Source organism: Tachypleus tridentatus, chromosome 11 (assembly GCF_004210375.1).
Source record: "Tachypleus tridentatus isolate NWPU-2018 chromosome 11, ASM421037v1, whole genome shotgun sequence".
NCBI classification, from domain to species: Eukaryota; Metazoa; Arthropoda; class Merostomata; order Xiphosura; family Limulidae; genus Tachypleus; species Tachypleus tridentatus.
Window position 1 is genome coordinate 15,909,995 of NC_134835.1, and position 15,913 is coordinate 15,925,907.

General features: G+C 31.0%; 1 protein-coding gene across 1 annotated transcript in view; it reads left to right on the top strand.

Moving 5' to 3' along the window:
• The first annotated feature begins 221 nt into the window (after positions 1-221).
• The window catches only part of LOC143231691 (large ribosomal subunit protein uL3m-like), a 36,803-nt gene continuing 21,111 nt past the window's right edge, over positions 222-15,913 (top strand). The window contains exons 1-6 of the mRNA XM_076466283.1: positions 222-374; positions 2,058-2,285; positions 4,238-4,328; positions 8,983-9,105; positions 9,651-9,750; positions 15,285-15,348. Of these exons, the coding sequence (XP_076322398.1) occupies positions 277-374; positions 2,058-2,285; positions 4,238-4,328; positions 8,983-9,105; positions 9,651-9,750; positions 15,285-15,348 (704 nt within the window). The 5' untranslated portion in view covers positions 222-276. The remainder of the gene's footprint in view (positions 375-2,057; positions 2,286-4,237; positions 4,329-8,982; positions 9,106-9,650; positions 9,751-15,284; positions 15,349-15,913) is intronic.

The window sequence follows — 15,913 nt, forward strand, 5'->3', positions numbered from 1 at the left end:
CCGTTTTTACATATCTATATGACGTTTTGTAAAAAAATCGGTACATAATGGAGAAAAGTGGATATCATTTGCGGATTCAGCGCAGAGAAATTGTTGTACAGCTTGTAAACATTTTAAGATAATAAAACCATCGCATGCCTGTGCAATTAGAGTTATGCCTATATTTTTTTAGTGACATATTTTAAATTAATTTTTTAAAATATAATTTCTTAGCCGGACAACAGAGGACACTGTACTTTTACAACTAAAAGTGTATAAAGAGTATATTTAGAAAGCATGGCGTTTGGTGGATTAGTTACGGTGTGTCGAAAATCTCACTTATTATATTATAATTTTCAGATAAATTTAAATAACATTTCTGTGGGATGTATAGGGTAAGTTTAAAGTATGTTTGAAATATAAGTGAGCAACAATGATTTGGTCGTATTTGCACATAACTCTTAAGTTATTATGGAATAATTTAACCTGAGCACTGTTACTAATACTACTATGCGAATTTGAAATTTTAATGAAAAAAAATGTGTTACTGCTTGTAACCATAACGGTAATGAAGGTTTAACTTATACCAAAAATTCATATATAGACAAATGAAAAAGATATTAATAAAAGGATTAATGTGCATTAGCCCCGTGATTATGTTTATGTTTGACTGTGATTACTTCACCTGAGCAGAATTTCTTGTAATTAAAGTGTAATCACTGTAAACAAAATAAAAGCATGATAATTTTTCATAATATCCTGTGTGGTCTGTAACACAAATTGTATTGTAAAACCTATAGGACTTCATTTATTCTACTCTTTAGTGTTAAATACTACAGGAGTGTCAGTATTTTAACATTTTAAGTATAACGTACCATTAGAAGCAATTTGTTAGTTTTTTTTTTTAATTTATATATCTACTCCAAGCATGTTTTGAATAGTTTTGTTTTAAAATTAAATTACAGGCCTAAGTAGAATTGGGTCCTTGACAAGTTAAAAACTCTGATTAAATGTCCACTCAAGAATTAATTTTTGTAGGTTATAAATATCATTAGGTAGCATAAACGTTTGTTGTTACCATTTAGTGCTTGTAAACATTCTGAAGATGCTTTTATCCTTCAGCAACGTTATTCTTACATTTGTCTGTTATTTAGTAATTGTAATTTCATTTATTGCTGAAATAGATTGTAATGTGATTGGATTCAATACAGTATAGAAAATACCATGAGCTGAATTTTCACTTCAGCAGATGAGAAGGTATGTTTAAGTCATCTGAGCATATTGCACCAAATCCAATACAAAACCTATTATAGAAATGGGTAATGTGTGACAAATGGTAATTCTTTAAGGTAAATGGCATTATTTTCTCAGGGTAGAGCTACATAATAAGATATCAATACTCTGTCCACCACAGGGAACTGAACTCAGGATGTTGGCATTGTATGTTTGTAAATCTATACTGCTGATCCAACAGGGGATTAAGGTAAAAGTTAATGACTTCTTATAAGCTCTACAAATGCTTATTTATCAACGTTCATCTAGCCAACAAGTCAAGTCCAAATTAAAATGCATAACTGAAACTGTGTATCAAATTTATTTAAAAATAACAAAACAATGTATGATAAGTACACGTTTTAAATTGATTTCTTGGTCTAGAATTTATTTAAAGGGCCTTCATGAGTGGCAAATGTGCTGTAGTTGACACCACCTGTAATAAATTCTAAAAAGCAGAAATCACTATTTTATTAAACATAAACAACTGGAAAATTACACAAAAACTGCAATAGAAAATAATGTTCTTTGTTAAGTAACAGAACCATTTTGGAAACTACAAAACAAAGCATGGTTTATCTGTATAGCACCTATCCAGAAACAAAAACAAAAAATCCTGGTTTATGTAAAACTATAATAGAAATTTTAATTTATTAAGCAACACCAGCATGCATTCTTTTATCATAATATCCAACACCTAAATATGAATGTTGGCTGATAAATTATGCTGTTAATTTATAACTAAAACAGATAGGAGCCATACCTAAGAATAGGTTTAGTTGCAGGCTAATTTGTTCTCACTTTAGTGTCCTTGGAGGAAATGTACAAACTCGATGGCTTGGTCGGAATACTCCTAAACGACGGAAGACCAAACCTCCTTTTTGGTGGCCTAGAAGAAAAAGGAAGTTTTTTGAAGAAGGCTTAACAGAAGAAAACAAGCAAAGTATTCAAGAAGTCATTAAAAACAAGTTTCTAGCTCCTGGAGAAAGTCCTTTAAAAGAACCCCCATGGGAGAAAGGAGAATGGACTCCAGGGTATCTTTGAAGTGTGACTATCTCAGAATCATTTAACCCTTTTGCAATTGGTCAGAGGTCAATGATCATGTCATTGCATATGTTAATTTGCATTCAAAATTTTACTGAACTACTGTTTTATGAATTTATGTTGATAAGTTTGGAATCAAATTGTAGATTATAATTCAAAATTTAATATTACATATGAGTTAATTTCTTAATTTAAATTAAATATTAAAAGAACATATTTAAATATAGATTTTAGTTAGTCACATATGTTGAATACAGCACTGTTTAAAATGTTTGTGATGCCAAAATACTAAGTCTGTAGTTTAGTACAAATTAGGAATTCAATTGACTAATAATATCAACCTAGAATATAATATAAGGTCCTTATATCTTTTTATTTTGCTGAGATACGGCATATGTACTGAATCAAACAGTGGCCATGTTCACCTCTTTCCATTTTTAGAGACAGTCCCTTATATATATTTCCTTCAATATATGAGATATGAATAACCAATCAACAACTCAAATGCCCCTAAAGTGGTATCAGTGTAGTTATTTATGACTTTTTAGTTATTCAACTATATGTGTAAAACCTAAAAAAATTTTGGTTGATGTACTCCACATTCAAAATTTTGAAAGTACAAAGGTTGTAGCAAGAAGAGATAATTGTTTGTTTTACTTCTTGATTTATTGTTCTATATTTCAAAAAAAAAGTTTAATAATTTATTTCTAAATAGTAATAATCAATATACACATATCTAATGTATAATAATTGAAATGTGACTATATATTACAAAATACTACTAAAAATATAGCCAAGACAGGGAAGACTGAAGGTCATTACTGGATACGTGGCCTGGGTACACATGCATCGTGTCAGTGCAAGCTATATAACGTTAACTAGGCATGACTAATATATCAGTATAATAAATATATAACATTATGACACTTATGCTATTTATACAAAATATTTGTTTTTTCATGTTATAATCTGTAGTTATTCTAGCACAAAAAAGCATAATTTATATTTATTTCCTAATTTTTTTTATGATGGTTACAAGGTTGATCAGTTGACAGACTACGCATAGTTTTGGTATAGAAAACAATATGATATATAAAGGCTTACTGAAAACAAACATTTGAAATGTATTTAGAAAGATCTGGAGATTAGTAATTGAGGTTTTGGGAACTAATAGTTTTTCACTCATAACATGAAATCATGAAACAGACTCTGTACCTAAAGTTATAGTACAAATACTTAACATATGCAAATGTGTAGATAACTTGTATATTACTCTGAACTCATAGTGAAAGGGTTAAAAGATGTTATGGATTTTATAGTAAAATTAGTCCATTGTTCTTTAATGGTTTATTAAAATGATATGTATGTATATGCTGTCTTTGATGTTTTCTACATTGAACAATTTTTATGTTGCTACTTTGATATTTTATATACTGCCTTAAGAAAGTAATAGAATTCAGAAGTCTGCACGGTACAGTATTAAATATGGAAAAATTTTACTTTTTGTTTCTTTTCAACCAAAATTGATCACTATAAAATTCTGTCTTTTGATGTACCAATTTCTGTGTATTTCAGATTAAAAGTAAAGAATCCAATTCGTAAAAAAATATATGGAAGACAAGTTGTCACTAAATGGCATTCAGGCCAGTAGGTCTGTTATGAATTGTCTAAGCATATAAATATATGTTCTTAACTCCCGTTTGGTGTTAAGTTAAACTTGTAAGACCAAGATCTTTGGAGACAGAAAAGAACACTACGTATTATTATCATGTGTGAGACAGTAAATGTACAGAAATTAGTGACAGACTATTTGAAACCTTGTTTAACTGTAATTTTGAAAACAGATCTGTATGTTAAAACTTTGTCATTTCAGTTAGATACTGAGTTGTTGTTTTTTTCTAACAAGTTTTGTAAATTAATTTATACTGATACAATACTTCAGGTCATGGAGGACAGGAGTCATAGCTAAAAAGATTGGTGTCTACCCTATGTGGGCTAAATCAGGTACAAGATTAATGACTACACTATTACAGGTGTGTATCTAAAGTTACAGGTTAAGTATCTTCATATGTAAGAAAAACTGTGAAATAAGTGAGTTAAAAACAAATGTTGATGTGTTTTTCTTTATTTTTAAATGAATTTCACAAACTGATAAAGGATAACAATATTTGACATAATACAGACAACAAAGGGTCTTTTGGTTCTTCTTACACTCCTAGCCTTGAGAAAATAACCTCTTAAACTTTCAAAAAAGTTGACCTTTAATACTGTTTATATCAAGTCAGTTTATAAACCATTCACTTGTGGAAAATAATAAAACCTTTTTAGCTGGAATCTGATGTCTTTTCTGACTATTATATTTGTCCCACTGTTCTTTTCTCTTCAGAATACAGCACACAGACATCACATAAACATTTTGAGATGACTGGGTAATGAAAAGTTGTATGATAAATATACGACATTCGACAAGATTATGTCAAGTCCAAGTAGTTTTCATGGACATGAGTATATATGCAGTATAGAACAAAAATATTACATGACTGAATATTGCTTCCGTGTCTGATATAGGTGTCTCGGTACCCAAGGGTTTAGATTTAGGGTTGGGTAGTTTTCTTCAATTAAGTTAGCTTTATTTATTTTACACTTATTCATATTAGGTTCTTTCTTTAAATTTAGTGTTTATTAAGTTGTTAATAATAATAAAGATGGCAGAGTTTTTATATTACACTTATTCATATTAGGTTCTTTCTCTAAATTCAGTGTTTATTAAGTTGTTAATAGTAATAAAGATGGCAGAATTTTTGTGTTACACTTATTCATATTAGGTTCTTTCTTTAAATTTAGTGTTTATTAAGTTGTTAATAGTAATAAAGATGGCAGAATTTTTATATTACACTTATTCATATTAGGTTCTTTCTTTAAATTCAGTGTTTATTGAGTTGTTAATAAAAATAAAGATGGCAGAGTTGTTATGTTACACTTATTCATATTAGGTTCCTTAAATTCAGTGTTTATTAAGTTGTTAATAATAATAAAGATGGCAGAGTTTTTATATTACACTTATTCATATTAGGTTCTTTAAATTCAGTGTTTATTAAGTTGTTAATAGTAATAAAGATGGCAGAATTTTTATATTACACTTATTCATATTAGGTTCTTTCTTTAAATTCAGTGTTTATTAAGTTGTTAATAATAATAAAGATGGCAGAGTTTTTATATTACACTTATTCATATTAGGTTCTTTAAATTCAGTTTTTATTAAGTTGTTAATAATAATAAAGATGGCAGAGTTTTATATTACACTTATTCATATTAGGTTCTTTAAATTCAGTTTTTATTAAGTTGTTAATAATAATAAAGATGGCAGAGTTTTTATATTACACTTATTCATATTAGGTTCTTTCTTTAAATTCAGTGTTTATTAAGTTGTTAATAATAAGAAAGATGGCAGAATTTTTATATTACACTTATTCATATTAGGTTCTTTCTTTAAATTCAGTGTTTATTGAGTTGTTAATAAAAATAAAGATGGCAGAGTTTTTATGTGATTCTCTTTTCATTTATGTTTCTCTGATATAAACTTCTTGATAGCTACTCCATTTTGGAACTGTTCCCACCTGTATGATGTGAATTTTGATAATGCTCTACCCTGCACTTACAGTTATTGAAGGTTTTTATATATTCTTATAAATTTCCTGATCTTTCTTTCAAAATGAATGTTTTATGTTTTTAGTAAGCCAGTCAGGTGTGTATCTTTGTGTTATATAATTTTGTTCCTTTTGTGAATGTTTCTGGTTTGAATTAGAAGAAACTTATTTTTGTAAATTTTGTACATCACAATTTAACTTGTATAAGAAAACATCAAAACCTAAGTATTTCATTGATTTCTGTTTCTCAAATTATCATTCATTTCAAACATTAGTGATTCACAACAAATACAAAGTTTTTGGTTGGCTACTTGATATAGAATAACACCTAAATCATTTCAAATCCATACAAAATGTGACTTTAATTACAGTGTATCATAATTATTGCATCAATATTGTTATTAGTGACAACTCTAATCTTAATATTATTATTAATATTTCCAGTTTGATCAAGTGGACTAGAATAATTGACCTTTAACACTGAACTCCTTATTGTAACTTCTATAGATTCATTGTAGAATCTTAAAAATGTAAGATAAATTCAAGATTTGTTCTTATGAAACAAGTTCATGTGGAAACCAATCTTGACACTATCATGCATCATTATCAGAATCCAATAAAGAAACACAAACAGAAGTTGGACTGAATAAGACATGTGAAAGTGGATCTTTATGTTAGATTTACTTACTGTTTCTGAAAGTAATCTTTATGCTGCTTATTTTAACATTATCCTTCGTGTTTGTGAGACATCACATGGTCTCTTCCAACATGATATTTCATAAATCTTTCAGGATATGTCTTTATTCAAAAAGTCTTTTGTCATAAGTGCTGTAAATCTAAGATAAAGATATTATCTACACTTGTTGATAATAAATTAAAGCCCAAAGCTAATTTCACTTGTATAAATGTGTATACTGAATACATGAAAACCCACCTGTATTTAATAATAATGTATCTTTGTGCTTTTGTTACACAAATTTTCAATACACAGTTTGAGTAATTGGAAATGTATGTAAGAAATGGATTGCAATTACTTCTTTTGACAGCAGTAAAATCACTAGGATTTTAAGATGCACTTATAGACAAGTTGATTACAGGTCTTTTAAAAGAGGTATCTCTTTACAGATTGCTAGTTAGGCCTCACTTGGAATACTCTGTACAGTTATGGTCTACTTATCTAAAAAATATCATATTGACTTGCAAAGCATTCAGAGGAGAGTTATGATGATTCTAGGGATAGAAGGCTTAACTTATATAGATTGGTTAAGACTTATTTTTCTAGAGAAAAGAAGGTTAGGAGAGGATCTTACTGAAATTTACAATTATTAGAGAAACTGATAAGATGAATGTCTGATATTTTTGTGCTCTACTGTTAAAGAAATAGTGAGTTTTAACTTTGGAAAATGACTGCATAGGTTCTATTTAAAACAGTTGTGTTTTTCTAACATTTACTTTACTTTAATAAATAACATTAATTTACTTATGGAAAGAGTTGTTGTTAACAGTAGCTGACACTTCACATGAGTTTAAAAAGGGAAATTATTTTATGAGAATAGAAAGTATGAATTTAAATAAACCTTTCTTGAGAGGATGCACATGGACAATCTTGAAGGATCAAATAGGCCTTTGTTCTCATATGTTATCTTAAAAAATGTTATTTGAAGAAACTGCTTCTTTTACAGTTGCAGGTAAAGAAAAGATTGAAAATAGAGAAATTATTTTATTCTATTCGTGAGTTTGGTGTAAAATTAATCAGAGTTGAAACTCGAGCTATCAGAAGTGAGGATCATGACCTTGTGTTAATCCTTTGTTGAATGAAAATCCAAGGTCAAACATTTTGTCCATTTCCAATGCATTTTTCACTTCTTTAAAGTGTAGGTTATTTTTGTGTTTGTGTGAGAAAATAATACATTCACAAACCCACTGTTGCAATTGCTTATTGATTGATTATAACTATGAAGTAATAGACTACAAATGTCAAATATAAGTTCTATTGCATTAAGTATTTGATTACCTCATTCTGCAACAAATGCATGGTAGTTGTTACATTATTGAAGTAACAAATATGTTTATTATTGAGCAAAAACTGCTCAAATGTTATGAATTTAAGGTTTTAAACTGAAACTAGATTTTCCTGTTTAACTAGTTTTAGTGAGTAGATGGAATTTCAAATTTTTATATGAGTAATGTAATTACTCTCATGTTATCTTAATTAGAAACTCAGTTTTATTATGAGAGACAAATGCAAAAGAAAAGTTTGGAAAAATACAAATGTGCCATCATCTTAGTTGGCACTGAAAATTTAATTCAAGTTTTAAAGTCTAGCACAGCTTTACTAGGCAATTCTAAACTGAGGTTTCACTAAAAGCATTTCACCTAGAATGAATTCATGACCAGAATGACTTAAATATAAAAATTATTCAAATATAGTGGAAGAAAACTGTATAAATTTTAAACATAGATTATTACATTATGTGACACAGATTATGTTCCTGGATAGTATGTGTTATTTATTAATTACTTATGTTGTAAAAGTACAGAAAATGGTCATTATTCCCTTCAAACTTTGGTTTTGTGACCTGGATAAAGAAATTTAGAAATTAACCTATTTTCTGTGTAAAAACAGGCAAATTTGCACATTTTCATTTACATAAGGTCTGAATAAAACAACATATGAGTCAAGATTTACATATATTTATATTAAAGTTATACAAAAATGAACAAAAATATTTAGTAGTGAGTATTTTTTCGAGATTTGTGACTGTAATGTAAATCACTTTCACGTACCAGCCCCCAAATATAGTCTCCCATCGTGTTTTTGTTATTCGCTCCCAGGTCACAAAAATGCAAAGTTTGAAGAGAAAAATAGGTCTTTTCTATTGACTTAGGCTTAAGTAATTGGGAAATGAAACTTTCTGCTCAGGAACAAGAAAAAGTACAAATTTTGTTACATAGTGTTATTAGAACTAACTTCTAGTTATAAATGCTCAGATGTTTAAAGTTAGACTGTTTGTGAGTATCTTCATCTGTTTGTTTTCAGGTTGTTGATAACCATGTAATTAAGTACCATCCTCCAGAAACCTATGTTAATACACCATTCGGAAAAAAATATGAAGGAAAAGGATGTATTGTGGTTGGAGCTGAAAGTTCTGATCCTCAGTTGGTAAGCACGTAAAAGTCATTATCGTTATAGGTAAGCAGTGTATGTTTACATGAAATATCTGAAGTAATAATGTATTTGAAAAAGTAGAATAGCAGTAGGGTCTGAGATCCTGGGTTTATCAACAGTAGATTCTGATTACTTCTGATGTGTTTGAAAATTTTTTCAGAGTTTAAATAAGATTTATAACTTACAGTATATAAAATAAAAACAGTTTTAGAATTATACTAAGAAATGTGAACATATAAAAACAGTTGGTTCTCAAGTGTAAAAAAAAGTTAAAATGAAGTAAGTGACTGATGTTTTATTTTTATTTTCATTGTACACAGAAAAAGATGCATAATCTCAACCAGTAATAAATGTGCCCAGTTGTAAATAAAACGTGTACCTTCTTATATAAACTCTGTGTAACAAATTTATAAAACGTTAGATATGAAACGTCATTAATCAACTTATTTATGACATCAGTGTGATTGATAACATCCTTCAAATAATTTTTATTTCAAAATGTGAACAGTAAATAAATATTTTATTCTATTTGTACTTAGTTCACAGCAGAATATAATGGACTTTTCAAAGAAGCTGGGGTAATGCCTAAAAGAAAACTGACTCGTTTCATTGTTACACCAAATGCAGCAATCCAACCAGGTGAGTTTTGAAATGCATGTTTCATTAGCTTATAATACACAGAAAACCAGAAACCCATTTACCATTGAAAAAAAACCCAACAATAATAAAGAAAACTGACTCGTTTCATTGTTACACCAAATGCAGCAATCCAACCAGGTGAGTTTTGAAATGCATGTTTCATTAGCTAATAATACACAGAAAACTGGTTGTCACCTCCACGAGTTATGCAATGCCCCCTTTTGCTGACCTTTGATATTTGGGGGCATTAGAGACTTTTTGGAATTGAGGGTTGATGTTGCCCATCTTCATTTACCCCCATAGTTGTTGGTTTCTTGACTTTCCTACAGGGGACATAGTTCCACCCCTATTCAAGTGTCTCAACCTCTAATTCTCCCTAGTGACACAACAGCATATTTGCAGATTCACTCCACTAGAAACCAGGTTTTAGTACCAGTGGTGGGCATAGCACAGATAGCCCATTATGTAGCTGTGTGCTTAATTTTAGACAAACAAACAAAATTTCAACCTTTAACATCAGCATCTTGGTCCATTGGTACCCTGAATAGATTATACTCATATCCACAAGGTTTTTCTGCTCGCCCAGTGATGGCAGTGACTACTGTATACCTTTGGGGTCTGTGAGAGCTTGGCTCTGAGAATTTCTGGATGTGCAGAAACCCTTTAATACGGATACACGTGTACTACAGCTCCTTTTGTCAGATTATTCATTCAGTTCACATCTTCCTCATCACAATTCATCCAACGTGCAATGTTTCTGCTTCCCACATTTCTTCAGACTTTGGAACTTCGTTTCAGAAGTATCAGAGATTTATTGATCAAGGGGACAGTAGAGAGAGTCTTTCCAGTTCTTCCAGGATATTACTTCCATTTGTTTGTTGTGACTAAGAAGAGTGGAGTCTTCCTGCCACTATATGCAGTTCTGGGCTTTGCCCTTTAGGCTAACATCACCTCCAATCTACATGCCTGTGCACGACACTATTTCATGGATGTCTGGTTACTGATGGTACAATTTCATCAGTTGGTGGTTTGGTTTGTCACACCCAAATTCTACTTTCAGAAGCACCCAAGGCAAGCTTTATTATCAGAGTCGAAGAATCTATTCTCATTCCAACACTGTGTATTGTTCATCTGGGGGGTTTTTCAACATGCATCTCGGATGGACTGAACTGACTTCCATATGGCTGCATGCTATGGAACAGACTCACTGACTCTTTAATAACATCTCCTTGTCTCACTGCACAACAGTTCTTTCTCTTTATGGGATGTGAGCATTACTCTCATTTCTTTGAGAGGAGTGCATATGAGATCCCTTCAGTGGTCTCTACATGATCAGTGGATTTCTCCTTATTCAGGATCATCAACTTTGGTCTTTGTTAGATCAGAACAATTCAATGATAAGTGTTCCTCTGCTGCCACCTCTTCACAGATGCCTTATTTCAGGAATGGGATGCATATTTCAATGGTCAGTAATATCAGGACTTATGAATAGACAATGAGACTCCCCTACATATCAGTGTTTTAGAACTTGTTCAAAGAACAATATCTCAAAATCTGTACATAGGTGGGGTAAAAACTTGTCATTCTGCACTCTGTCAATTCTATAGTGGTGTCTTACCTGTACATAGGTGGGGTAAAAACTTGTCATTCTGCACTCTGTCAGTTCTATAGTGGTGTCTTACCTGTACATAGGTGGGGTAAAAACTTGTCATTCTGCACTCTGTCAGTTCTATAGTGGTGTCTTACCTGTACTTAGGTGGGGTAAAAACTTGTCATTCTGCACTCTGTCAGTTCTATAGTGGTGTCTTACCTGTACATAGGTGGGGTAAAAACTTGTCATTCTGCACTCTGTCAGTTCTATAGTGGTGTCTTACCTTTTTTGTCAAGCAAACACTTGGTTCAGGTTTTTTTGCTTTTTAACCTTTTTTTTTTTACTGGGTTCACTCCCATTGTATCCTACTACAATTCCATGGGTGGTGAATTTGATGATAAATCAATTGCCTTGAACCAGCTGGATTCTCCAAACGGAATGGATACTACATCTCAAGGTTTTGTGTTGCATTTGGATTGGGACAGACATGATTGATGCATTTGCCACTCATTGGAACACTCATCTGCTTGTATTGTGGTCTTCAGTACTTCACTTTTGGGCATTGACAATAGATGCATCCAACCAGGACTGGATGAAATTACACCTCTGTGCCTTCTCACTGAATCATATATTATGCTGAGTACTAGCTATGATTTGGTCACTCCTTTGCCGTGTTCTGTTGGTAGCACCAGATTGTTCAGCTGAACAGTGGTTTCAGCTTCTAGGGTACTTTCAGTTGTGCCTACATCTCCTACTTCCTCTTTGACTATCTCTGTTGAGGCAACCATGATCCAACATTATACACCCAGCCATCATAAAATTTGAGCCTCGTGCATGGATATTCTGCAGTCCTTCATGCAGTGTCAGGATTTAACTTTTAAAGTTGCCATGGATTTGTCTCAGTCTATGCATAGTTCCAAGATCGACAGTTATCAATGGGAACCATGCAATGGTGTATTGCAAGTATGTTGAACTCGCTTCATCCAGAAGTGTTATCCATAAATAGTTTTGTGACCTGCCTCTTTGACAGTGGTTTCAAATCTTTCACAATTACCTTATGTAAGGTGGTCTCATCATCTGCCTTTAGATATTTCAAAAGATGAAAATTATTAGAGTTACCAATGCTCTCCGCTTCCTGAAGTCATTTCAGGTCCTTCATCCTAAATGACATTTCAGTTACTTAACTCATATATTAAGGTGGTATTACATGCTCTTTCTTGACATCTCTGATCTCTCAGCATCATGTACCATGTATCAACTTTCCCTTAAGGTTTATATTTTACTGCTGCTGGCCTGTTGATATCATAAGTCATAATTGTTTGTGCTACATGTGCACAGGATGCTGTATCATTCTACCTATGTCCTCGTACACCAGGACAGGTCCTTCTGACATAAGACACTAAAAGCCAGGGAAGAGGATAAATCCTTTTCACCAATTCATCTGGCAACTGTTTCTCATCTCTATGATGGAATAGATCCCAGTCGTTCTATTGCCTGCATTAATATTTGTAGAGGTGTTAGACAATGATGTTTAATCATTGGGATCTTTCACTTTTCTAGAACGTATTCCTGCTTATTGTGACGAAAATTTATTCACACCACGTATTCTCAGTTCTCTTTGGAGGTGAAGAGATTTCTGTGAGTCATGTCTCATCAGGCTTGTCACATTTTTATATTCTTAAAAGCCTGGCTGAATTGGCTGTTGGAGGACATTGTATGGGCATAAGGTATTTAGACTTTCCCCAGAGCTTTTATCTCAGATTATTTCATATCTTTCTCTGGAGGATTTTTGACTGTAACTTTTCTGTTCTTCTGTACTTTTCAGTGACCCTTACCTTTTATTCACAGGATTGCACTCTTTGATGAGTGTTGCCTCAGTTGGTGTCCCTTTATCAAACGAAATACACACTAGCAACTATTAGCACAATATACTTTATCTAGGTTGCAACAAACTCTGTATTAATGAGGTGTTCCATAAGACAACCTAGAGGTAGCTTGGGTGACTGTGCTGGACTGTCACTGTCATGAGTAAAGTATAAGGAATCCTGTCCATCCCTGCTTGCTGATCATTGGATTGAATAAATTGAGATTGGAAATATACTTTCAGCTTAAGAAAATGTTAATTTTTTTAAAATTAAATGATTAAGATATTTGTTTGTCATATAGTTTAGTTATTGATGTATTTCATTTAAAAATATTTTTGATTATCTATTTATTGAACTAGTATAGCATTTGTCCTCCTAAAGGTCATAAAACCTTATAACCTTAAGGTATCATAAGGTTCTTCTAACAGTGAATTGAGCTGGGCATGGCCTATTGGATAGTTTGTCTGAAGTGTATCTGGAAATTAATTACTGTGAAAACGTGCTCCGTACTTTAGGACCATGTATGTGTGTTATAAAAGTAATAGTCAAATCCCATTTCTTGGTCATATAAAAAAGCAGTTCAAAATTTGCTGACTGGATTTCAATAAGTTGCCTTCCCTCTAGTCTATCAGTATAAAATTTGGGATGGTTTATTCTTATGTATTATAATTTATCTCAGACAAGTCTCCGATTTATGACATTATGTAAGTTATGTATTACAATATTCATAGTCAGAAATTTTAAGTTAGAAGTTAATTAAATTTTGATTTGTATCAAATTTATGATATTTTCCAAAAAGATTGATACATACAATTTTCTTTCTTAACACAAATATATTTTAATATGCAAACAAAAATACAATTTATAATAAGATTTATTACAAATATTGGTTTATATACAAGAGTTTACAATCATACAAACTTTACTGAGTCTTCCATCTGATCTAGAACTGAATATTTTGTTAACAGTTCTAGTCCAAATTATATCTCAGTTGATATTTTTACACCCCACTTAAGCTAGCTAGCTGTCTTTTCTTGGCTGGACTCACACCACTTACAAGCTTTTACCGATGAAGATATTTAATATCCTCATAGAAATACTAATGTCCAAGGTTAATTCACTGAAATTGAACAGTTTGTAATGTTCAAAATCTATAAATGTTTCCTGATCAAATCTCTAGTTTTATGATTAATAAGCAATACACATTTATAACTACTGAGGCTTATAGTATACAGACTATAGCTGACCAACAATATTCTATTACTGTCTCTCAGTGAGTTGGTTTATATACTTTAAGGCAAGATTCTTGAAAGTTCAACAATGTTCAAAAATATGCTAGTGCTTTCGTAAACTTTATTTTATTGATTCTTACTCTCAAGAATCTACAAATTTAGAAAACAGACAGCACTTTGACAATACACATCCAACAATATATGTCACAGATATCAAACTTAAACGTAGGTATTAAAATAAATTCATACCAGTAAATATGTTACACTTGTGCAGATAGCCCTTGTATGTCTTTTTGTGAACCTCTGAAATTGAATTGAGCAATTAGATTATAATGTGAGATGTTTTTTAATTTTGTTATAGTTTTTTAGGTATTATTAATGAACTTTATTTATGTAACAACAACAAGCTAACTTGTGCAATAAGTGGTATGTTTTTTAGAAAAAAAATAATTGTATTTCTAATATGAAATTTTGGTACCAGAAGTGTTATTGATGTTAACAATTCATACAAACAAGAAAGGTTGGTGTGATAGATTTTATTACTAACACATGAATTAAAAGTAACTTTCTAGTTTACAAAAAATATATAACTTTTCTCTCAAGAAAAATATTTTTATTTAACTTCATATCTTACCTTTAAGATTCATTCAGTAGTTTTACTCTACAAACCATATAATACAGTTCTGGTATGTAGTGAAATGAATAATATTAAAATTCAAGAAAAGGATATCCTATTTCCAAAGTTTTACATAAGATAACAGAGTGGGTATCTTTTTACTACAAATGTTTATGATCCCAGATATTCCCAGTGTGTTGTAGGTGACAAGAGACATAATTATTTTGCAGGGACGCCACTGTTTGCTGCACACTTTAGACCAGGTGATTACGTGAATGTTTTGGGAAAACGTAAGTACAAAAATATTAAATTCTGTGAAGAAATCTTGTGTTTTCTCTCTGTACCTGTTTCTGTGTGTGTGTGTCCTTATGTATAGATGTGAGAAAAGAGGCAGGTTAAAAAAGGATTTATTATATGAAGTAACAGTAAAATAACTAACTGTTAACAAAGTTAAAATCTGATAAATCACTCACTATATTCTGTTTGTCATTGAATTAACCCTTTCACTACAGGATCTGTGTAATATATATGATCTTGTCTGCACATTTGTACACGTTAAGTGTTTGTATTATAACGTTTGGTACAACACGTGTATCTTCAGAAAATTTGTTGGACTTTCAGTAAAGATTACAAGTATTTTGTATACAAAAAATTGGATTTTTTAATAAAATATTTTTACTAAAGATCTGTTTGTGAAACTAAAGTCTGTTTCAATATTAGTGCAAAGTGATTTAATGTTATGATTAACAAAACTATTTTTACTAAAGATCTGTTTGTGAAACTAAAGTCTGTTTCAATATTAGTGCAAAGTGATTTAATGTTATGATTAACAAAACTATTTTTACTAAAGATCTGTTTG